Below are 26,716 nucleotides of genomic sequence, written 5' to 3' on the forward strand. Positions count from 1 at the left end.
TATATATATATATATATATATATATATATATATATATATATATATATATATATATATATATATATATATACAGAGCCGGAACCAGCTTTTTTTGGTCTTTGAGATAGCTAACTTCCAGACATGGAGCAAACTCCAAACATTTCTATGTTTATACTTATGTCAAATAAGGATGGTTTGCAAAAAATTGCAATGATTGGAGGCTGGGAACAAAAAAGCCTCAAATTGTGTGCCCCCTCCCTGGCCCAATTGTGAGAGCAACAAGTTGATGAAATATTTTTTGTACTGTTTTTATCTAGACTAATATTCATCGGTAAATTTTAAACTTCATAGTAAAATATTTTAGGTTTCAAAAATTATAACCATATAAAGTTTAAACCCCTCTCAATTTGAGGGGGTTATAAATTTTATATGGTCATTATTTTTGAACGCTAAAAGATAATACTATGAAACTTAAAATTTGTCTATGAATATTAGTCTAGTTAAGAACAGTACAAAAAATATTTGATCAACTTGTTGCTCTCATGTTTGGGGCATGGGAGCACAAAATTTGGGGCTTTTTTGTTCCCAGCCTCCAATCATCGCACTTTTTTGCAAAGCATCCTTATTTGACATAAGTATAAACATATAAATGTTTGGAGTTTGCTCCATGGAAGTTAGCTATCTCAAAGACCAAAAAAAGCTGGTTCTAGCTCTGTATATATATATATATATATATATATATATATATATATATATATATATATATATATATATATATATATATATATATATATATATATATATATATATATATATATATTTCGTGAAACTTATTTTATTAAACAGTAAAATATAAGTATAATTAGGCAGAAACGTGTGTCCAGAAGCTAAACACTTTAGAAAATTCTTTTAATGTTTATATAAGTTTCAAAAGTAGACTTTAATATTGAAAAAATATATATAAACAGTAATATTTATTTTTATATTTCTAGACTCCACAATTGTCTTCACAATAACATCAACTCATTGACACTTGAATCGACATGCTCTCTCTAATATGTTTTAGTATATAGGACCCAACTTTTTGGTCCCCACGTACTGCTTTCTTCCTCGCTCTAGACACCACTATCTTATTTGTTTGAGTGTACTCCTGCATTATACAACCAAAGTTGCCGATTAAAAAAAATAATATTTATTGGCATCAGTGAAAGTGGAGGCGTTTTCTATAGGTCAAATGTCAAACACTCTGAATCAGGGAGTTGCTTCGCTTTCAAGTATATCTTTTTTCAAATAATTTCTGGCCTCCGACCATAATGTAATATAAGCATTGTGCTAATTTTGAGTGACAGCTTTGCTTCACTACTGTCTCAGTTTTGTTTCTTTATGTCATCACAAGTATTGCAGTATCTTTTTTTAAGAGATTTAAATTTCAAATCAAAAAATATTAAGAAATATTCTCCTAAAAGATAGAAACTTTGAGTCTAGTTTACCGATTATTCTTTTAGAACTAAAAACATTTTTGATGTGGTATCTGGTGCTAAATATTCCGAATCGGTATTGTTCTTTCGGTAATGAGACCACAAACTCACCTTGACAAAAGCAGTATTTTTTTCCAACGTACCATAGCGCTATAATAATACTAAGCTATAAAATTATAATTAGGACATATATATATATTTCTTTTTTCGGTTACAAAAGGATGCTGCCATCGTTGAAGCCATCACACCTCCGTGAAGAAACAACTAGATATATAAGAAATCTTGAACGCAATTAAAGTCTATATTTGGTAGACCTATTTGTTAGTGAGATTTTAAAACTTTAAAAACAAGAAAAACCATATATTTTTTGTTTTTAAAGAAATTGTCAACTAACATCACGCATTATTTCCTAGATTAAAGCATAGAATTGAATAAACCTCTTCCATTTATTTTTCCTACAACCAAATTAAATTTTATTTTGTAATTAGCGTAGTTCTGCTGCTTCTTTGTTTTAAAGGTATCATCAGGAGAATGATTTAACTTTATTGAATCAACAATTGGATTGAACCAAAAATTATTATTTCACAGTTGTTCGCTGCCGATTTAATGGCCGCAAATAATTAATTTTTTGAAAAATTTTAAAATGTATATTTATGTATATTGATAAAAATTATTTAACAAAATATGCTGCTAAAATATAAAAATAATTTTCAAAATTGCGCTACAAATAAAATATATACATATATATATAGAGATAAAATATATAAATAAATACAAGATATAAATAAGCATTAAACATCGAAATGTCGTCTAAGTTTTTCTTTTAGCATATTAAGCCTAATATTATATGTATAAATATTTGTTTACTTTTTTAGTGCATGAATTCAAAAAAAAATTGGTAAAAATATTAACACAAAAAATAATTTGTTAAGGTACAGACACAGTTACTCGAAACAATACAAACAACTTAAAAAAGCGATTAAAATCGATAGATAGTTGGATTAACTCGTTTTTGAACACAGTTATTGATTCTTTATTTGGGAAATTTCAAACTTCCACTCGTCATTTGAGCTATCAATAAGAACGTCATTAACAGAAGACTTCCATGAACTGCGGCTCATATCCGTTACATCAGTTTCGTAAAAAGTGCTGTTCCAAGAATCAACTTCATTTGATGACAAAATATCATTCTTTATTGTTAGCCACAAATTTTCTTCAGGAAAAACTTTGTCAATAGATTTAAAAGTAGTTAGCCAATCACTTAATTGTTTTTCATTATTAGGTACATCTTTTACATAAAAATTCCACTCAGCACATTTATCATCTGTTTCTATTTCAGTTAACTTCATACTCCAAATATCTTTTTCTTGTTTTTTTTCCAGATCACTCACTTTTATGATCCACTTATTATCTTCGCCAATGGGTTCTATAGATGATAAATTAGAGTTCCATATACTTGAATCACTACGCGGTTCAATACTTGTACAAACTGTACTCCAATCATTTGGATGATTTTCAATTTTAATATTGTTTTGCTCATGTTCCCATTTGGCAACTTGAGTTATACAAGTTGAAGTATGCATTTTCCAGTCACTTTTCCTAAACACTGATTTTAGTCTCGATGGAAGATTAACTTTCCACGAGTCTTTTTTTGTGTTTTTTGATATTGGATTGATCTTTGTAATCCATTCGTTTTTTTGAGACTTATGTTTTTCTATAGATTTAATTTTTGTGGTCCATGAGTTATGTGACGGCGTCTTTTCAATTTTTTTAATTTCAGTAATCCAATCATTACTTTGTGTGTTTTGTATTTCATCAGCAAACTTTGAAACCCATAGGAGGTGGTGGTTTACATCATCTTCTTTTATATTTTTAATTGAGGTTTGCCAATCGACTATTGAGTTAAACTGAGATATCTCTAATAAAGTTGTTTTCCAATCCAACTTTGACAAATCTGTAAGTAAAGGCAGTTTAATTAACTCAAGATACAGTAATAAAGTAAAATATAAACAAACAAAAATTTTTAAATAGTGATGACCTTGTTATAAAATATCAATGATATGTGTTGTACTGTTTGTTTTTATTGCAAATTCATCAAGCCTTGTGTTTCAGGGTTATAGACTTAAGAAAAGGGTGTTAAAACTATTAGAAGAAAGAAAAAACTAAAAATAAAAACTTGTTTCTTTCTCGAGCAACCCACTAAGCTTTTGGAAGGTGAGTATAGAAAATATATATCTATTATTACTAAATTACAACTTAATTTTGATGCATACCATTTGAAATTTCAGAAATTTCTGTGCTCCAATCATCGCTTTCTATTTGAATATCTATATTCTTTTTAATATCTGAAGTCCAAACTCCCAAGTTAACATCTATGGCCAAAGAACCAGTAATGGCTGTATCTTTGCCATCAGTCGAAATTTTATCTTAAATATAAAGTCTTGAAATCCAACAAAAAAAAAGAATTTTAAAAACATGATAAAGTCAGAGAAGCTAATTTTTTATGATTAAATAAAAAAGCAAATTATCAAAACTATATTACTAAAATAGTTAAAAACATTAATAAAGAATACTCCTAATATTCTATTTAAATGTTTAAAACACTCACCTAGATTTTTTGAATGTTAAAAACACTCACCTATATGATCTTTGGGGATTGATAAGTCAGAATTTTTTATGAATAATTCGTCTACTTCAATACTGCTTCTTGATATTGAAGACGTTTGACTTATTTTTTTTAATTTGTTAGTATTTGAATCAAATGTTTTATTGTTAACATTGCTTGTGTTGCTATTGGAATCCATTACCAAAATTGGCATTTTGTAAGTTCTTCCTGTAATATCTGTAAGTAAAATTGTTTTATTTTCATTGTGTTTTGAATTTTCTGTTCGAGAATCAGATAAACAGTTGTGAACATAGGGTTGATAATCTAAAGATGTGTTGGATTTAAAATTAGAAAACATCAAACTATCAGAATTTTGCAAATTTAATTCCACTAATTCATCTTGCTTAAACAACAATGGTTCAACAGCAGAACCATCATCACTCAATGCACTGCTACTGTCACTAAGATCATTCATTTCGATTTCTGACCACGCAGTTTTAGTTTTAGGAATTTTGTCATACTTCCTATTCATATTTACAGAAGCTCTTGTTACCATGTTAACATTTTTATCATGAGAGTTTTTTACTGTGATTTTCTGAGTTTGTGGTATTTTTTCTCCATTTAGACATTTATGGTTACTTATAGCATCATTAAATATAACAAAATCCTCTAATGTGTGATGCTGCACAACTTTCTCAATTGAAGCTAAAAAGATATAATATATACTTTACATGACATATATTTATCAAATATTGTATATAATAAGTTTATACATAATAATAATTTATTTATTTATCATTACATCTTAAATATTTATTAATTATATATTTAATAACTTTATTCTTATTATATACATAATAAAATAAAATTATATAAAAAAATTTCATACATGATTACTAAACAATAACCATAAGCGAGACTAGGTTTTTTCAAACCGAGACGAGAAGTTAGTACTTCTCGTAAGACCGAGAACGAGACGAGATGAGAAATTTAACAACTTTTGAAAACAAATTTATTAAAATCCAAGTAAAAAAAAAAAAATGTAAACATGGTTTTGACAAATAGACACAAATGACATTTGTCAAATGTAAACAACTTTTTCAAATATTAATTCAGAATTTTTTTGCCAAACTTTTCCAACAAGACAATGTTTTCTCTGATTAAGATGATTTGTTCTACTTTTTCTGGGTGTAAGTTGTGTCTGGATGATCGGACGACATTTCCATCTGAGCTAAAAACTCTCTCTGATTTAGTTGAACTTTCTGGAATAGCTAAAATTTGTCTAGCTAATGAAGAGAGTTCTGGCAATGTATTTGAATGAAATTTCCACCAATCAAGAATCAGAAAGTCTTTTTTGGCGTCAGGAAGATATTCATACTGGCACATTTCCCTCAAAATAGGATTCAGTTCAGATGTTGGCTCTTGTGTTTCAAGTCTGACGTTTAACTTGCCCTTCAGTTTTGAATTAGGGGACAAATCTGCTGAAAGGACTCTGGCAACAGGTTGGCACTCAACATTATCCTTAACCTGTGAGGCTAACCATTCTTTTGTTGTTTGAAATTTTTTGAAGAGCTTCAAGTGAAGTTCCTTTAAAGCTGGATTTAAATAGTTTGCTGCAGCACTCAATAAGTTTCCAGTGTGACAAAGAGGAAATCTTTTCTCAATGCAGCTTTTCAAGTTTTTTGCATACAAGACACCGTAGCCATTTTTTCTATCCGTCTCAATAAATTGATCAATTTTGTCATGGATTAAATAAAGAGAATCGGCGACAGTGTTAATTGTTGGAATAGACTCAGCCGACCACATTTCTGTAGCTTCTTTAAGTGGTGCTAAAATTTCTACTGCTCCCTCGATTGATTTCCACTGTGATGCACTGATGGTCTTTGAAGAAAAAATATCTTCATTTGCACATAAGCTGATAATTGCACTCTTAAGATGTAGGACAGAAGCCATGCAATCCAGTTCACTATTCCATCTTGTGTCAACAGATTGGTGTAACTGTCTAAAATTGATTCCTTGAGCGTCTGATTCTGATTCAAGCAACTCAGCTGCAACTGTTGACTGGTGAGTTAAAGAAGCCAAATCTTTGCATGTTTGCAACGCATCATCCATTCCAGCAGTCATTCCAAATGAGTCTCGAACTGCACATTGCAAAATATGATTGTTGCACAAGTATTGGTCAAGGCGCTTTGACAATTTGACTGCAAGTTTCATGTTTCTTGCCTGGTCGTTCACCCAGTACATTGGCAAATCAGCAGGCAAATCAGCAGGCAAATTTAGTTCTTCTAAGAAAGAATCCAGCTTTCCTTCAATTAAGATACCTGTGTGTCTGCCTGGAAACTGTTGGACATGGGGTGTCCAGTGATGTAGTCTCCAATTTTCGTCAATAACATGAAAAGTCCAAGAGCTGTAGCTGTCCTGAGCTCTAGAAGTCCAAAGGTTAGAAGTAAATGCAGCACTTTTTAGATTTGCCGTAATCTCCGTTATTATGCTCTTCATTCCAGCTTGAACTTCTCTTGACCGAATTGAAAGCTTTTTGAAAGCTTGAATATGTTGTTCTGTGATGAAGGCTCAGTTTAGGGTTTGCAGTCAAACAATTTCTTGAAACCTCTTCCTTCGACTACTGAAAAGGATGCCAGATCAGTGCAAAAGTAATCCAGCATTGCAGAGTCAAACTGTTTTTGAATGGAATTGTCTTTGTCATATTTGGACTTTGTTTCAAGCATTTTGACCATGGTTCGTTGTTTCTTCTTAGAGGAGGAAGAAGAGAGTCGTCAGTTTTTTCAGAATACTCAACGTAATCTTGGCTGTGTTTTTTTTCGAGGTGGCGATGAAGTCCGCTTGTGTTTCCATCTTTTGTTTTCAAAGACTTTTTGGACGCCTTGCATTTAGCACCGTCACTTGTTTTTTGAAAATATCTCCAGATTTTGTTTTTTCTTGGTGACATCGTTAAAATGAGGCAAGAATATTTCTTTTCAATATGAACAATATGTGTCAAGTTAAATTCCACGGTAAACTAATGAAATTAAGTTGAAAGTGCACCATTTTATACAAAAAGTTTTTGTATTTAAAATCTAATTAAAAATCTAATTAAAAATTTAATTTGTTTTTGTCAAAAACAAATTAAATTTTTAATTAGATTTATTAAAATCACGGAGTCAAAATATTAATTAATTAAAAAAACAAATTATTAAACATTTTGTAAATTATAATAATTTTTAATTTGGAAAATAATATAATATTTAAGTCTTGTTCTACTTCTCGCGAGAATTTTGTATTTCTTGTTTCTCACGAGAAGTCCCATTTCCACGAGAAACGAGAACGAGACAAGATCTCGCTTATGGTTACTAAACAATATCTTTTTTATAAGTGAGCTTAGAACCTTTTTGGTATGCTGTATGTATTTGGTATCTTATTAAAAAGTTGAACCTTAGGATGTGCAACAAAGAACTTTTCATATCTTGTGAGAGTTATTTTTATGTTTTTCTTTTATTTTTAAAGATATTGCTTAAAAAAAAAGAACCAAAATATAATTACTTTCAGACAAAAAAAAAAAAAAAAACAACTAAAACAACACACCATGTAACCATAAGGTAACTGTGATAGTGGAAACACAATTTTTTAAAAGGGGTCTTTACCTATTTGGAAATGACCCAAAAAATTCTTAAGAGGGGTGATTCTATAGGTATTGCAGATTACTTTAAAGCAAAAATTAAAACTGTTGAAAACTGCATTTAAAGATTTAATTACAATAAAATTATACCAAAAAACTTTTAAAAACATGTTTCCATTCTTAAAACATGTTTCCATTCTTAAAAGTCACTTTAACAACTTTTCTAAGCCTAAAAATGTTGCAAATATCTCCAATCAACATCCCTTGTTTAATTTTTTTCTCATACTTTAATTAAATTTTAAATTTGACAACAGAAAATTTTAAATACTTTAATGAAAAAATTTGAAAGTTGATAGCAAATACATAATTTTTTTATATTGTGATGATAATCAAATTAACTAATTACTATTTTTAGGTATCTTGTATAAACTGATTAGTTACTTCTTTTAAATAGTTCCTAACTTTACATTAGTTTTCACTTATTTTGATGAATTAATTTAGTTCCCCTCGGTTGTTTTAATGAACTAACCAATTTTATTTTATTGATAGTGAACTCAAATAAACAAATAAATTGACTGGTTGTATTTTTCAAAAAATGCCCAGTTCAACAAAAACTCATGGTGATTGCAGAAAATCTGTTTGCTATTTTGTGCTTGAAGAAAAGTGATCGCTTACTACCTAATTTTTTGATTAAAAAATTCAAAAGTATTTTTAAGTGTAACCTTGATTTTAATAAGAAAATTCCAATTTGCGATCCATGCAAAAGCAAACTACAATGACTTGATAATAGTAGTATTAATGGACAGATACCACACTTGTACAATTTCAATTCGATCATCATTAAGCCATCTACAAGATATTATGGTACTTACATTGCATAATTTGTAGGGTGGCCAAATCAAAGCTCAAAGTAAGTCAAAAGTAGCAAGGGCAAGGCTATATATTACAAAACCAAGGACAAGGTCAAGGCCAAGAGTTTTATGTCAAAGATGAGAATAAGAGTTATAAGGCCAAGGCCTACGCAAACATTTTAAGACAAAAGACTTAAATTTTTGCCTTACATTAAGGCCAATTATTAATAAAACTATAGGTAACAATTGCAATATTACAATCAATTTACAATAAAATCATGTTGTAAAAATAAACCAAGGTTATGCGCAGAACTCAACGAAGTCAATAAGAAAATATACTTGTAGATATCTATGAAAGCTGAAAACAAAAATACATAAAAATAAAGAATGAAAACTTTTAATTCTCTAATTTTATGTGTTTTTTTTTAAAGGCTAAGGCCAAAATTTTTAAAGCCAAGACCAAGGCCAACAGTTTCAAGGCCAAGACAACAGCTAACTTCTCTCTTTAGGTGCAAAATTTCTATCGGCTAAGAATTATTTAAATGTTGTCCTCTATTGATTAAACCTTATTGGCAATCTGAGCTTATTTTTGATGCAATTCCTCCAATTGAACTCCATTTTTTTCTTACAATCTTTTTAACCAGCACAAGAATGGTCAAAACTCTTTTACCTTCAAATGCAACCACATCATGGAAGACAGTTCAATGGAAATGAATGTAACAATCTGTTGAAGAATGTTGACATTCTTCAGAGACTTGCCCTAAAACATTGTGCATTGCAAGCAATACTTTTTGTTGACTGCCTCAAAAGTGTTAATCTGTAAAAAAAAAAGCTTGCTTTAGAAAGATCTCGGAGGCAGGATTCTGTCAAAGAATTTTAGAATTCAACCATTCTTACCTAGCTCTTGGAATTTCATTACTCCCAAAGTACTAACAATTTTTTATCACATTAAAAAGTTTGCTGAAAAAAATGAAACTGGGCTGGGAGTTTTTAGTGAGCAAACAACTGAATCAATGCATGCCAAACTCAAGATCTACTGGCAAAGGTATAAACTTTCTCATCCTGAAATGAAAGCAAACACATTTAAAAATAATGCCTTTTGGATTCAAAACTCTCAGGGGTAAAATTTTAGTCATAGCATATTTTTTGTGTGATTGCTTATTGTTGATTGATTATTTTTGTCAGAATATCTAATTACAGTTTTAAATTTGTATTGATTTAAGCTACTTTGTTAGTCAGTGTATACATTTACAAAGATATGAATGTCTTTTTGAAAAATGCTGATTTATGAAAAAATATGAAAATGAAAAATAACTAAATAATTTTAATACTGACAGTAACATTTAACAACTTTTTTTTGCATTACAGAAAATAAATAATTATCAAATTCAATATAAATCTACAATATATAATAACTCTGTAAAAGATAAAAACACGATAAACAAATATCAAACTATTTCAGAAAAAAAGTTCCAGGATTTCCAGGAATTTTTGCTAAAATGGATTGTTTTTCCAGGACTTTTCAGGACCTATCAAATTCCAGGACTTTTCCAGGTTTCAAGGACTGCTGGCCACCCTAATATATATATATATATATATATATATATATATATATATATATATATATATATATATATATATATATATATATATATATATATATATATATATATATATATATTTAAGGGTAGCTCAAAATAAGGCTAGTCTTAAAACAAGCAAAATTATTAATATTTAAAAAATAATAATAGAATTTATAAAAACATTACCAAAAAAGTATTTTAAAAAACTCTGAAAATGATAATTTTTTAATTTTATGTTATGTTTTATATTGTAAAAAAACATTAACTTTCACTGATTTTATTAAATATATTTTGCAAACTTCTATTAGTATACTAATCAAGTGTGACATAACCAATTACATTTCATGCAAGATGTGTGTGTGTGTGTGTGTATATATATATATATATATATATATATATATATATATATATATATATATATATATATATATATATATATATATATATATATATATATATATATACTTCTATGTAATATACTAATTCATCATGCATTTTTTGAGAAAATCATATTGCTTTTATAAAAACTTAAGGCTTTTTGCTTTCAAATTACTTTGAAAGCAAAAAACTTTTGAAAAACAGTTTACTTTTTAATCCAACTATCTACAAAATTAAGGCTCAGTATAAACAATATTAATATTTCAACTTTAATCAAAATCTTTTTAAACACATAAGTTAGAAATTTCAATTAAAGCTATATTATTATTAAACCAAATATTGAGTAAAGATGATCCTAGTAGATTAATTTTATCAAAAGAATATATTTTAACTAGATAAACTAAAACAACATTTTTAAAAATTCGTTTAAGTGTTATAATTTTTACAAAAAATACATTTTTAATATTTAGCTATTATTGAATATTCTTTAAATGTGCATATATTTAACCATATAGTTAACTTAAACATAAACTTTTTAAATAAATGGAACTATTATCTAGTCTTTTTATTGATTTATTGTGCCTGTGGTTCACTGCTGTTAATCCAAATTGATTAAAAAAATGTTTAGCGTTATTACTAAGTAATTTTTTTAATCAATTAGTGACTCGTTGTAACTCAGCGCTTGTAAGTAAACATACAAAGCTAAACTCGTTATGATACTACAAGACTTATACACCACCATTTTTAAAAGTCAATGCGAAATAAAAATATATTTTATTTCTATGCAATTAACAATTAATCTGTTTCACTGTTTCCCAAAATTTTAATACAATGGCTTTGTTTTAACTCGACCGGTATAAAAAACAAACAAACATGGTGTAACGTCAGTAGCAATGAATTTATTTATTATTACTAATTTAATTCGTTTAACTTTTTATTTATTTACAGTTGAATTTTAATGTGTACATTTCCGTCGCATGCGCATTAATTTTGCTGAGAGAAAGTAAACTTTAATTTAATTTAAATAATTTATACAGGGATTTAAAAGAAATAAAGTTTTCAAAAAAAACACTTAAAATGTAATGCCTGATAACTGTTGTGCAAACAAAAGGATTAAAGACGATAAATGATTTTCGCATTCCCATGGCCGAAGCCATTTTTTTAGTATTCGACTAATGTGCCTCCCCCCTCCGCCCACATTGAAATGCGTGTCGTCGGCCTTAATTTGAGAAATGTCTCTAATCAAGAAGAATTTTCTGGGTGTTGAAGCTTAAAAAAATTCTTCAATTATATTATTATAATCGATCGTTTTTGCAGTCGCATATCAACAGTATTCTAATCGCGAAAGTCTATCCTGTGACATGTCTGTGATCGAAGATAATTTTCAATTAATTTCAGTTTGGAAAATGATCATTCATAATAAGTAATGGTAAGGTGTATCAGTAAAATAATTCGACATAGGATACAAACATTTGGATATAATTCTTACAAATTTTTAAAAATCTTATTAATCCTTTATTTATCAATTCTAAATTCTTTATAATAGTACAATTAACTTAATGCAGCCGTGGCGCAGTGGTTAAAGTTCTAGTTCAGAACCAAGAGGTTCGACTCTAGCCCATTAAGCAACATTGGCAAGGAATGAGGCATAAACTTCTTAGTTAAATGCTCTTCCGCGGTGCTCTGTGATAAGACTGTATAGACTTCTGGGAACACCTTAATAATTACAGAAAAAATAAATAAATAAAATTTTAAAATATATCTTAACATAGAAAGTTCATTTTTAAATCTTGTCTTTTCAACATCATCCTCTACTCATAGCCATAAGAATAAATAAATATTTTTTGTGACTATGCTCTGCTTGTCAAAGATTGGTGCAATGGGTATTGAATTCATTTGTATTCAATAGTTTTTAGTATTTTTATTGTTGAACAGAAAATTGAAAACTTATTTAAAAGCATTATACGATTCAAATCATTCTTGCAATAAATCTTTTACTATATGATTAATTCATTAAAATAAGATTGTTTAAATTTATCTTCAGCAGTTTGAGTTAGATGGTTATATCATCAATTTCATCACAGCGTTTAATTGGTTCAATTTCTTCATCTGTTGGTTCATTTGGTATATCATCTATATTGTCATGTTTTTCATTTGCTTTATTTTTATGGTCTTTATAATAAATATAGTGTGCTAATCTCAAAAGATTACTCTCGAGTCCATAATACAAGGAGGGAGGGGGGGTGCGTTTATTAATTTTTGGAAAATTTTCCCACCGACTTTCAGCTTATTAAGAACCCCCTTCCCCCGATTATTAACTTTTACTTGTTATCAACAAAAATCTCAAAACTGAAAAAAAAAAAAATCGGCCTTTAAAATTAGAAAATAATTATTTCAGTCACCGATAAAAACAAAAACTTTCTTTGTAAACATGCTTTAAAAATCGTCGACCTAGTAAATCTCGATTAGCCGAAAATGAGCTTTGGGTTTATTTCTCACCAAAGAATAAAATTTATATCAGCATATTAAATCCTATTGAAATAATGATAAAACAGCTATTAGAAATGCGCATCTGACCGCAAGCCACACTAAAATTAAATAGTTTTATGCGCGTTTTTTAAAAAAAATATTAGTTTGGATTTATAAATTGAATGTTTGTTGAATTTATAAATTTAGTGGGTTGGATTTATAAAATTAGTTTGGTTTTATAAACCTTTTAGAAAAAATACAAATAATGTAACATGGCGTCAGAACGGAAGTTTTTACGAGATAAATAAGGTAACGCGAGGCATTTGACATTAAGGTAACGCGGGGTTTACTTTGACATGTCATGTATTAGATTAAATGTTTTTACCAGTCACCCGTTGATTATTGTTTAAATTAATTTAACATATGTTGTAGCCAAATGTTAAATAAACAAATATAACTATTTTTATCCAAATAATAGTAAGTGTAAATAACAAATCAATGCGGAGGGCATAAGTTAAACTAATTTCTAGTTTTTTTGTTGCTGAATAACTTTAGTCAAAAGATAAGTAAAACCATACATAATTATAATTTTCACATGTGTTTTTATGATGTTGTTTCTAAATACTGAGCATTTAAAAAATTTTAGTAGCATTTTTTTTTAACGCATATTTCAGTTTTGATAGGAATGCTAAAGTCACCCCATGTGCCAAGAATCGAACAAAAGTTGGCGGAATGTCTTACATCTGAAGAATCATTCACAATTACATGAAATGGAATCAAACAAAGCAAACCCTAAATGAAAAGAGTAATAACCACTAAACATCAAAACAATATTTTATCAACTTGTCATGTTTGCAAAGCATTCTTATTTGACATAAGTATAAACATATAAATGTTTGGAGTTTGCTCCATGTCTGGAAATTTGCTCAAAGACCAAAAAATGCTTTGGGCGCCCCTGAAAGTATAATATAATATAATAGCATAGCATAGACCTTGTATTTTGTAAGGTAGAGCGGGGCTAGTTGAACAACTTTTACTAAATCTAACAGATCTCATGAAAGGTGCCTCAGATTTACATATTTTTTTTCAAAGTTTGAATGGTAATTTAACCTGGTAAAAAATTTTTAAGAAAAAAGTTTAGTTTGTGATTTATTATTGAGAAGATATTGCCTAAAGTTTGCCGAGCTGTGTGTGGTATATTGAAAAATCAACAAATAAACATCTATGGTTCGAAATTTGGGTGAATCATCAATAAAACTTTCACTAACAGTAAGCGTGTGTACAGTTTATAAACTTTTTATTTTATACAATTTAATGACGTTAGTAAGAGAAAAAAATGAAATATTAAGATAGTGTTATAAAATATAAAATTATTTTATAAAACTGTCTTGAACTCTAAAGCCCGATCTAAAAATTACTAATTTTAAAAATATATATAAATAATGTACCGCTCTATTATTTCCCATCAAAGTTATTTCTTTGTGTTCGATTCTTTGTGTTCAGTTTTATTTATTTTTTTCAAAGCTGCTCAACTTACCTCTCTTAGACAAGGTGACGCATTAGTTAGGTTTTAAAAAGAACAGTAAGACTTAAGAAAAAACAGTTAATTTTAATCAAGTCCGATAAATTGGTTAATTATCAACACTTAAGTGATGGCAGATAAAAAAGTTTATAAGCATACAAGAGAAAAATAGCAACAAAAATTTTTTTAATCTCTTCGTCCAAAATAAAAAAGGTGCCCGTTTATCTTACTCAACAGCATTTCAGCAATCTTTTGTTGCGCATTGTGTTAACATTCCAATTCCCTAACTTTCATCCATTAGATGTTTTGTCATGTGATGCGTAGTTTTTGAGATATCACCGCTCTACCCTAATGCAGTATCAATTGCCATATCTTTGAAACCATTGACTGAAAATGTAAAGCTTTGACAACAAGTGATGCCAAATTTTTGTCAGCACAATAAATTCATAAGAGTTTATTTGCTTTATGAAAGATGAAGCAAAAGTTTAACAATTTTGGCGGCAGTTTTTAGGTTCGTCTAGCGCAAGACTGATTTCTTTAATCTTGTATTTTCGGCTTATACTTTTAAAGCGATAATCCCATCAAGTATCGCTTGGCGCCTTCAGATTAATTTTTAAATATTTTACTTGAATAGCCCATCACTTTGTTAACGCAGCAAAGTTTTATAGGAATTATATAATGTTGTAAAGTAATTCTGACTTTTAATAGTGTTTTTAACACTATCGTTAAAATGATGTTGTGTCCACCATACTGCATTTACCATAGTTTGTTGTTGACTGACCAGTTCAAAATCCTAATATTTGCTGTAAAGATAATTTTACATGTGTTCTTATTTTATATTTCTCTTGAGCTAATTTTTTTTTTTTTAAACTAATTTTTTCTTTTTAGGAAAAAAAATTTGACAATAATCCTAAATATGTTCCATCGGTTTTTTTTATAAAGTTCTATCAGTATTTTTATCAATTCAAAAAAACATTTAAGTATTGAACAGTTTGAAAGAAGTTGTAAAAGAACTAAAATATAAAATAAAAATATTGAAGGTACTTGATCTCAATTAAGAGTTGAAAATGACTCTAAAGTCAAAGCTTTAAAAAAACACAATGTTAAATTAAAATCGATCATAAAAAAAGCCATAACATCATCATCCCTATTCCATTATATTTCATTTAAAAAACTAAAAAAATGATAATTCACTTTTATCTTTTTATACTAACTTGCCAAATGAAAATTTATTTATAAGGTATTTATAGATGATTATTTAAAGCCTATGAAAAACCATTAATTTATAATGTTAATGAAAATCAAAATAGGATTTCTAAATAAAAGTATAAGTTTTTGATTTGGGTTTTCTGAGCAAACAGTTACAAGAATATATTAATTTTGGCTTCCAACTATTGCTGAAAATGTAAGTAAATATTTGCCAATAAGTTTTAGTAAAAAGCTATTTAATTGTGTTGCAATAATAGATTGGTTGTTTGAGTTTTTTCTTGAGACTATTTTAAATAGAATGAACTTTAAAAGCATAGTTGTCAACCTTGTTTCTAATTTTCCCCGAAAAACACTATCAATTGGCACATATTATCATTTTCATTTTTCCTTTGGCCCTAATATAAAAATGACAGTATATTGCAATAGTAACATTTCCGGCTGCACTGGTCACACTGGTTCAACACTACTGTTGACCCAGTGTGACCAGTGACTCAGCACTTGAAAGTAGTGTGGATGTGTTTTTACAGTTTTTTAGATTGTTCTTTACAGTTATATTAGAATTTACAAAAAAACCCTAATCTATTTTCCATTTGTCTAAACTTTTTCTATACTTATATAGGCACTTGATTTCCACTACTCAAGAACCATGACAATCACAACACATCACGCTATCAGGTGAAGCACAAATATATGGGTTTTTATGAAGAAAATGCCAGTAACTGTTATAACTATGTTTTTATGCGTTTTTGCAATTAACTGCTTGTAAGAATTTATTGCAACAACCTCCATATTCATCACAATCTTATAATCAATCACAAAACTTATAATTATATAAGTTTTGTGATGATTTCTGAACTGTACTGTATCACAGTGTTTATAAATGATTTTGAATATTTATCAACCTTTAATAACGATGCTTCGATTCTACCTATCTTGTGCAACTTCCAAATTCTACTAGCAAACTGAGTCTTTATAATTTGAAGTAAATTGTTGTACGTATTAAAACTCTGAGTGAGTTTATATTCTTAGTATGGTTCTACGCAACATTTTGGGTCATCAAAATTAATGGCCACAGACTAATATAGTGAAGAAAATGGTTTTAGTAAATTATTTCCAATGCAAACATCATCCTCTTCCGCAGTATGTGTATCACTGCTGTGCTTTTAACTTTTATTTTCAATGTCTACGGTCTTAAAAAATATTATTAATGTCTACGGTCTTAAAAAATAGCGTCTTCAACTTTAAAAAGTTTTTTAATGTTTTTTTTAAAAAAAAGCACTTTTTTTTAAAAAACATTAAAAAACATTATTATAAAAAAAAGAACTTTTTTTTAAAAATACATTATTAACTAACACGCTTACCCTGTCATGCATTTTCAGTTTGCCGTTAAGGTGTTTTATTACATAAAAAAATATTCAGGTTCACTCCACATTTTTTCTAGCATTGTCGATTTATGTTACTTTACGTCCGCAAAAATGTAAACGCATTATCATTTCGGAAATTCTTCTATTAAAAAATGAACATGTTCAATAAAGACTTTTCAGAAATGCATATATCAGAGTTCATCAAATAACATCTTCAAGTAGGTTTAGTCCCAGTATGCAAAAACATAAAGATTTTTGCAAATGTCTTTTGAAAAAAATCTAGACATTATTTCCGGGGGCAAACCCCGGAGTCAGCGGTGGTAGGTAAGGGTCTGCGTCTCGTAAAAAATTTATTTCAATACCAATACCAAGACAATTCCATTATAGTCTTGAAATTTTTCAAGACATATCAATACTTTTTCAAAGTGGTCTTGTTACATAAAAATAATTTAAAGAAAATCAAGACTTGACAAGACTTTTCAAGACCAAAAATTAAGTCTTGATATTTTTTTCTAAATTACAAGGCTTCAAGTGCATTTTTCTTTTTAAAATTTGGAAAGGTATTAGTTTTTTTCTCAAAATATTTATTTATCATATTTTTTCACAAAAAAATCATAGAACTGTTTTCAGTATGTAAATGTTTAGTTTTAACTTGAACTGATTAACATTCCATATCACTGATTAATGGTTGATGAATCAGTACTTGACCCAGGGATGACATTATCTTCATGGAGATGCGCAGCTTTATCAAACTTATCTTTGGAGATAAGCTTCCATCGACGAATTTCAACACGGTCAAAATTTTGCTGAATATAAAGAAGTTTATCAACTTTCTCAGGCTGAAGTCTAGTTCTCTTGCACGAAACAATGCTTCCACATGAAGAAAAAGCACGTTCGGAAGAAGATGGTGCTGGAATTCAAAGCAAATGCCTAGCAACAGCTGAAAGAAGTGGAAGCTTCAATTCATATCTTTTGGGTGCGTAAAAAATCGGCCAACTACGAGTATACTCGTAGTTCCACTAACATAATAAAAATTTAATTTTAACAATGTTTAGCTATGTTAATTCATATAATATCTTTTTTTTTAACTTTAGAATAGATTTTAGAAACAACTAAGTTATAGACTTGCACTTCGTAAACCCCCGTGTTTTATATAAATCGGGATAAAGATATAACAAACTTTAAGTATATAAAAGTATGTTTAGTATTAAGGTTTTTTTTCTTGAAAATTATTTAAAAAACCTTTTATTCTACATGGCATATTTTAAAACATTCGTCAACACATAACGGACATAACGGAGCCAACACATAACGGAGGCTTTTTTTCACATACAACGCATTGATAGCGTGTTTCCTTACGTTTCATTTTAGAACAAACACAACAAGGTTTTTTGGGCAATTTCTTCACTTCATTTGGTGGTATAGCAGCCAAATAATGAAGTTTGTTGTTGTTGACTCGAGGAGTCGATGTTTCTTCGTTTAAGTGCTCACCTAATAAATTGGTAACAATTATTTCCCGAAATTTAAGCAAGGAGATTGTTTTATCTGTTCCATAGTTGCAGTTAAGACAGTAAGCATTAAAAACAAATATATCGAATATATGAATAGCTACTTTTTTATACCACCTAGTGGTTTTTCTTAGACAGTCATAATAAGATACCATTTGATCAGATTGATCAACTCCTGACATGCCTGTATTATAATCTCGAATTATATTGGGTTTAAGTTTCTTTACACCTCTTCTATTCATCACTTCAACCATCTCTAATGAATGCATGTTGCTAATCATTAGAACTTCTCTTCTATCTTTCCATTTAGCCACAATTACACTTTCCCTGCTTCTGCTCACAACGTCTCCCTTTTTTAACTTAGCTGTTGTACAATCTTTGGATTCGATTTACGATCACCTCTTAATGTACCGAATATGTATTTTTTTTTCTGTTAACATATGTTTCGATAATTCAAAGGAATTATAGAAGTTGTCAGTATACAAGTGATATCCTTTTCCTAGAAAATTCTCCATTAAATCTAAAACAATAGCTCCCGTTTGACCCAACAAGTGCTCATCAGGAGTTGTCTCTCCCGAATAGATTTTTACTTTCATTACAACATTATTGAAAAATAAAAATAAATCTAAATGCACCAAATACGTTGCATTGCTCTGCACTGCAACGATTACTGTTACAAAACGCTTACGAGTATACTCGTACTTTGGCACTGGCGAAAAAAATTTCTTCTCCGTTGCCAAAGTACGATTATACTCTAATAATTTAATATCGCATAATTTACGGCTTGGCAGTGTAATAGCATCTTGCTAAAACAGGTTTGGCAGCAAACGTGTTAAGATGTTGGAGCATCCCAGATGTATTAGAGTTTTTGATGGAAAATGTTTTAAAGCATTTCTTACACTTTGCTGTAGCCACTTCACCAGCTTCTTGAACATGTTCAAAGTGCTGCCATAAAATTCCACGTGGACGAGGCATGGTTTCACTTACTGTTTCTTAGAAATAAAATACTGAGACAATTCAATTTTTGCGCTTAAATTCGGCTAGCTACAGAACGGAAATAGATGCAATGTTATTAAAAAAAGCACGAGCAAGTCTATTTAACTTAGTTATTATATATTTATTTAGTTATTTATATTATTATATATTCTTGCTTAAATGTGCACGGAACTAAAACTCTAATGTTTAAAAACATAAGAATCACAAAAATAAATAATATAAAAGATAATTAACTTACATGTTATTATGTTACTTATTATAATTTTTTAAAAATGTTTTATTTACTTATTTAAACCCTGAATTTAAAATTCTAAACTTAATTTTTACGTTTTTAATTTAATGATTTTGCATCGTTGCGCTTTAATGTCTTCAAAAACGTGATGGCAGTTTTTGCGAACTTAAAACTATTTAAAATACAATACACATAAAAATAAGAAGAGTGAGTAAAAATTTGGACAATCTAAAACACTCCTTCAATTGAACGCGTAGTAATTAAACTGTAATACTAAAATAATTTTTGTGACGTCACATTTGACTAACCCCCTCCCTCTCCTTTAAAAAATACCAAGAAAAGTCTTGTTATTTCTTGAATTACTAGTTATTTTTTAAGGTTGGTCTTGATTCATTCTTTTTTCAAGACTTTTCAAGACAAGACTGAAATGGTCTTGTTTCGTCTTGTCTTGGTATTGTCTTGTCTTGTCTTGCTACCACCCTTAGTGGTAAGTAATTTTAGGAAGGTTAGAGAGGGGGTTACCTAAAAGAAATTTTTATATATGTAAATGCATGTTTTTTTCTACATTTAAATGTAGGAATAATTACAATAATAATTTTCAAAACACTTATTCCATATAAGGAACATGAATAATAATGATAATAATAATATCAAACAGCATAGAGTTATATGTATTATCGAGCAAACTACAAAATAGGTTGATGAATACCAGTTGTTTATAAGTTAATAAACATCAGTTAATTACAAGTTAATAAAAACTGTTTTCATTTCAATTTTTTGTTCAAAAAATTGCCCTTTCTTTTTATAAAACAAATCTATTGTATCCGCTCCAGGTTATTTCAGACCAATGAATATCATATCGTTCATTAAGGGTATATCAATATAGAACAACAGCCAATTAACATAGCCTGCACGAAATATTCTACATAATTTAGTTTTTAAAACGCACATTTTAATCCAGACACTTTTTTTAGGAAAAAAAAGAAAAAACAATTAAAGTTAAAGACTCTTGTTCTCCTAAAATAAGATTATATCTACATCAATTATCTTATACAAACAAATATTACCTATCGAAAAACTTCTGAAGTAGAATTGAAACTATTCAAATGTGCAAAGTAGACTTCAAAAACTTGCTTCCGAATGTTTTTATTTTTATTTTTAAAAGGTACCTTTTTTAAAAAAAAATTCTGAACAAGTAAAACTGTAGATTATCTTGGTAAAATCGTACCATTGTATCGTAATTACTAACATTTATTACTTTATTGAAAAAATATGCTAAAACCAAATATAAAAAACTTCTTTTTTTTTTTTTTAATTTTCAGTTTGGTTCATTTTCGATTGAAAGTTCAATCAAAAATGAAACAAACTGAAAATTTAATCAAAAATATGTGTTAAATTAATTGGGCATTTTATTTTTGTTCAAATACGTAATGCAATAAGGAAATAATGCAAGTATATAATAATGTTAATAAAATTTTCACATAAAAAAAAGAAATAAAACACATAGTTTTTAAAATTTTTTTGTTTTAGGTGCCCCAAAAAGACCTAATTTTTCACAGAGCACCATGGCAGAGCAATCAACTAGGATGTTCACGCCTTACAGATGGCGCAGAATTTGCTTCGAACCCCAGATCTCTTTATTAATATTTTTTATCTCAGAATTTTTGAATTTTATATTTCGGAAAATAATTTAGAAAAAGAAAATAATAATTTATTTTCTATTTCGGAAAATAATTTATTTTAAGACGATAAACTCGTAGGTTCTTTCCAGGAATGAATTTAAGAAAAGATGTTAAAAGAAGCAGTGAAACAATAGCATATTGAAATCATAAATCATACTTCGCCACACCATCAGCAAGTTCATCTTTAACTAATCTAAAATCTAATAATTGCGCTTTGTATTCCGACGAATGTCAATTTAATTTGACGAATGTCAATTTGACCTAAGTAAAAAACAGCGCTCTTAATTGCAAGAGGGATTTTTTTTTTTTTTTTTCAACATTCTTTTTTTATTTTAATCAATTTTGTTAAACTTCAGCATCTAAATATATTTATATAAAGTTTCGTTGTAACTCAAATTTTGAATACAAACTATTTCCTCAATTTTAAGAAAGCGTCGCATATGAGACTTGTATTCCGGTTACTTTTTTAAATAAATTTAATTACTTAAAAAAAAAAGAAAATTAAGCAACGCTTGCAGTCCTGTGTTACACACTCGTTCAACCTTCAGTATTTTAATAAAGCTATTTTCCTACTTTTTTAAAACCGTGTTGTGTTTTAAAAAACTACTACTTTTTCAAAGTTGTTGTTGGTTAGCAGGAATGCGGAGTCCCAAAAAGGACTCCGGATTTGAAAGTCACAAAATGATTACTTCTTCCTAGTTTTTGGTATTCCAGAGCTTAAAAAATATAAAAAAAGGTTATGGACTAATTTATGGAAAAAATTAAGACTTTTAGAATTTTTGAACCACGAGTCCTTAGGTATTATGGCGGCAAAGACTCCGGGCTTAGAAACAATAAGTTCCAAGTCATTAAACATAAATTCATAAATTATCCAATATGTTTAGAGCGATAAAATGTCATGCCTTTTTGGGACTTTGCATCCCTGTTGGTTAGTCTGCTGTGCAATCAAAAAAAAAGTTATGCAAAAAAATAAAAAGATTTAGTCTACTTGAAATAAAGATGTTAAAAGCTCTTTAAAAACTGAAAAATTTTGTTAATTGTAACTTTTGGCTCCTCCGTCTCAAAAGGTTGTATACCCCTGGTTTATGCATCTTATTAAATACATTTTTGTTATACTAGACTCTATTAGAAATAATTGGCTTCACGATAAAATTGGTCTAAAGTTAAACTGAGAAGGATTGGCACATTCACGCATTGTGACTCTACACTGTACATAATTTATAATAAATATTTAACACTAACTGAAGTTTGATAAGAAATTGACAAGGAGAAGAGAGGAGGTAAAAATCCCCAAAAAACTATTGAAGTGATTAATGGACAGCCCCTAATGATGATAATCATTATTTTAGATATTATTGATTTGCGCTTGTGTTTTAAACTTTTTAAATTTATAACTGCCAATATAAGTTTTTTATTTTTCTCAATCCTTTTTTAAATATGTGAGATAATACTCAATTAAAAATTTGATATAATACACTTTTTCCAAACTTAACCATTAGTTTAGCAAAATATTAAATACTTATTACGATGCCATTACGAACTTATTTAAGTCCGCCATTTAGGAAAGATTCAATCGCAGCAATTTTTTGTTAATCATTTTTATTTGAAATATATATACACACGCTTACGTATAAATACGTGTGTTTAAATATGTAGTAATTTTATACATTAATTTTAAAATTATAATTTAAATAGACTATTAAATTATAATATAAATAAATTATTAACTTTCGAAAAGGAAAGTTGTAACTTTTGACTCGTAGTTCTCTACTACATTTTCTTTTATATTAACATATAAATCTGATGAAACGGTCTAAAGAATATAATTAGTTAGACTAATTAAAAAAGTTTTTTTTGCTAATGTTGCATTGCAACTACTTAATATCGCAACGAAAGTTAAAAATGAACCTGCAACGACGTTTCTTCTAATCTTTAAAAAATTTTTCGTGCAAAAGAACTGGAGAGTTTAAGTAAATAACACTCAAATAAATGCTTAAAAATTCTTAAATTCAACTGTGATTCGCCATAAGGGCAAACAAAACACGACCACAAAATTATATCAAGTCTCCATCTGCAAACGCTAATTTATATCGCTTATTATTAGATTTTTATTTTAACTTGATAATTTTTTATAAAACGGGGGTAAGCCAAGAAATTGATAATATCGAAACAATTTTATTAATAGTGAACATTACTGTTAATATTTTATATACTAAACTGTTATACTTCATATTAAGATGTTTTTTAATATAGTAAATAAAATTGCAGTTTTTTATATTTAAAAAAAAGCACGTTGTTGTTATTTTATGAGTTTTAAAATCAAATAATGCTTGACCGTTTATTGTATTTAAAAGATTGTTAAGACCCCTGATATTAATATAATAGTTTATAAAGGTTAAGGCCCTGCGAATCACCATTTTTAGTTTCGAATCGAATCGCGCTACAAAGCAGGTGTTAATTCGCAAATCGAATTGAAACATGAGTTTCGAATCAAGGCCCGATTAGATTTACGAATCAAGGCCCGCTTCGATTCGTGCTTTGAAACCAAAAAAAGTGATTCGCTGGGCCCTAATATATATATATATATATATATATATATATATATATATATATATATATATATATATATATATATATATATATATATATACATATTATATATATATATATATATATATATATATATATATATATATATATATATATATATATATATATATATATATATATATATATATATATATATTAGTGCGGCCGTGGCGCAGTGGTTAGAGCGCTTGCTTTATAAGCAGGAGATCCAGGTTCGAAACGAGCTCTGGACAAATTTTCGCGTCACGGTAAGGAAGGAGGCGTGAACTTCCTGGTTAAATGCACTTCCGCGGTGCTCTGTGACAAGACCGTTAGGACTTCTTGGGGCACCTAAAATAAAAATTGAAAATATATATATATATATATATATATATATATATATGTATATATGTATATATTTCCGGTCTGCAGCATTTAAGTTATTTATATTCTTTCAAAATTATTTAATTTACGAAAGGTAAAATTCTTTCAAAAATCCTCATTCAAAACACTAGCAAATCCCTAGCAACGCGCCGCTAGCAATTCCATAGTAACACCTAATATTCATATTTTAATAGTAACTATAAATTATAAATTTATATATTATTATATTAATTTATACATTACTTATAAGTTTATACATTACTTATAGTAACTATGACTTCAATGAAAATCTTTAGAATTAAAAAATAACCAAATATTATGAGTTTTTATATTTGATTCTATATTATTTAAAGATATTAAATAATATAGAATTAAAGACTGGAAGCATCAATTAAAATAAATATTAATTAATGCTTCCAATAATTTATGCTTCTTCCCCCTTTATTAATTTTGAAATTTTTCTCTCATCCAAAAAGACTTTTTTTGAACTTAGCAGTCCAAGAATTAAAAGAACTGATTGTCAAAAAAATTTATCAAAGAAAAATTACTTTTTAAAGATCTTCAAGTATGCGGTAGAAGTCAGCCGAGAAAAAACTTTTTGCAAAATATGTTATAAGTTTTATTTTATTATCATTATTACAAAATATTTATTTAGAAAGTAAGTTTAATATACAATTTGTTATAACTTTCTGTAGAAAGTTAGTTTATTATATAGTTTGTGGTAACAATCTGAAAAAGAGTATACAAGCTGCTTAACGGTTTCTATGGAAAACCGTAGCAGCTTATTGAAAATCAACCATAAGGTTGTTTCCTTTTCTGGTTAGAAAATAAATAAATAAAAATATATAAATATATATATATATATATATATATATATATATATATTTATATATATATATATATATATATATATATATATATACACCTTTTATTTAACATTAAACTTTTTGCTACTTTCAAAAAGCTCTAAAAAAAACCCAAAATTTACTTATACTTACTGCTTCTATTAAACAATACGGTGAACACGAAGTCAAAAATTTTTAAAAACAAAGTTAACCTAAAAATATGACTAACATTATATTAAATTAATTACTTATATCTTTGAAAACTTTTCATTAATACTTTTTCTAATGCTAAGTCGGTTTGAAAACGGCACAAAATTTATAAAATATTTATTAATATTAAATATATTTATTCATAAAATTTAATTGCTGATTAATTAAAGTCAAACAACTACTTCTGTTCATATTTTTGTCTGTTTATTTATCCGAGATTAATATTAGATGTCAAATATTTATTTTTTAAATATGTTCTTATCAGTTCTCATCGTAATATCATATAACTGTCAAACTTTTTTTAAATCAATATTACTTTTTGCAGCGGTGCTAAACTTATACATGCAATTATTTTATATCATTCGGTTGGGTATAATGTTAAATCTGTTGTAATGCCATGGTGTATTGCTTCAAATTCATTTTTCTCAAACAAACTAAAATAAAATAAATTAACCAATAAGACAAGCAATAGCTAATATATTGAATATAATGAACTATAAATTATGAATATAATAAGCAGTCTAACAGTAGATCACTCCATTTATGTTACATTTTAAGAAGAAAAAAATTGTAATTTAGAAAACATTTAAAGAAGATATTGTTAGCACTACTTTAAACTTCGCGATAAGCAAATGAACTTTGAAAATAGCTTATTCCTATGTGTTTTTAATTAACTAGTTAATAAGTCCGAATTCAAACAATTAAGCAATGTGATGACCGAACCGTTATAAAACATTTAATTTTATTATTCTATTTTTCTTATATAAAAATTAACTAAGCTTAACGTTAACAGAAGTTTAGAAGAAGAAAATTTAGTTCCACACTTAAAAACATTCCAGACTTATGAAAAAAAACTTTATAATGCCTTTTCCGTATTCAAATACCTTAATATGGAAGAATTTATTTGTATGCAAAATTTATTTGTATGTAAAATTTATTTGTATATAAAATTTATTTGTATGCAAATCTACTGTTATAATAAACTATTTCAACATTTTTTAATTAAAAATCTTTATTTAAAGTTTAAACTACGTAATCATATACGCTAACTATCTTTATTTAGAACAAAATGGTAAAAAAAAAAGGCAAAAATTTAGTTAAATAAATAAGTGCAATGAAAAACAATGCTACTATTTAAGCAATAATACTTTTCGCAGGTGTTGATATATAAATAAACTTATATTTAAATTCAGTTAATTATCATGTAACTGAATTTTAATTGTCTTTACTGCATTTTCTT

The 26,716-nt window shown here is 27.9% G+C and overlaps 1 protein-coding gene across 3 annotated transcripts in view; it reads right to left on the reverse strand.

The window, feature by feature from the left end:
• Window positions 1-2,067: 2,067 nt before the first annotated feature.
• The window catches only part of LOC101235417 (uncharacterized), a 30,458-nt gene continuing 5,809 nt past the window's right edge, over window positions 2,068-26,716 (reverse strand). Inside the window, exons 3-6 of one of the 3 annotated variants that reach the window (XM_065790823.1) lie at window positions 25,793-25,910; window positions 4,096-4,767; window positions 3,731-3,883; window positions 2,068-3,411 (exon numbers count right to left, since the gene is read on the reverse strand). In XM_065790823.1, the coding sequence (XP_065646895.1) occupies window positions 2,480-3,411; window positions 3,731-3,883; window positions 4,096-4,767; window positions 25,793-25,820 (1,785 nt within the window). In that variant the 5' untranslated portion in view covers window positions 25,821-25,910 and the 3' untranslated portion in view covers window positions 2,068-2,479. Of the gene's footprint in view, window positions 3,412-3,730; window positions 3,884-4,095; window positions 4,768-20,854; window positions 20,963-25,792; window positions 25,911-26,716 lie in introns of those variants that run through there. The other 2 variants (XM_065790824.1, XM_065790822.1) reach the window with 2 other exon arrangements.

This window comes from Hydra vulgaris, chromosome 02, assembly GCF_038396675.1.
Source record: "Hydra vulgaris chromosome 02, alternate assembly HydraT2T_AEP".
Classification (NCBI taxonomy): domain Eukaryota; kingdom Metazoa; phylum Cnidaria; class Hydrozoa; order Anthoathecata; family Hydridae; genus Hydra; species Hydra vulgaris.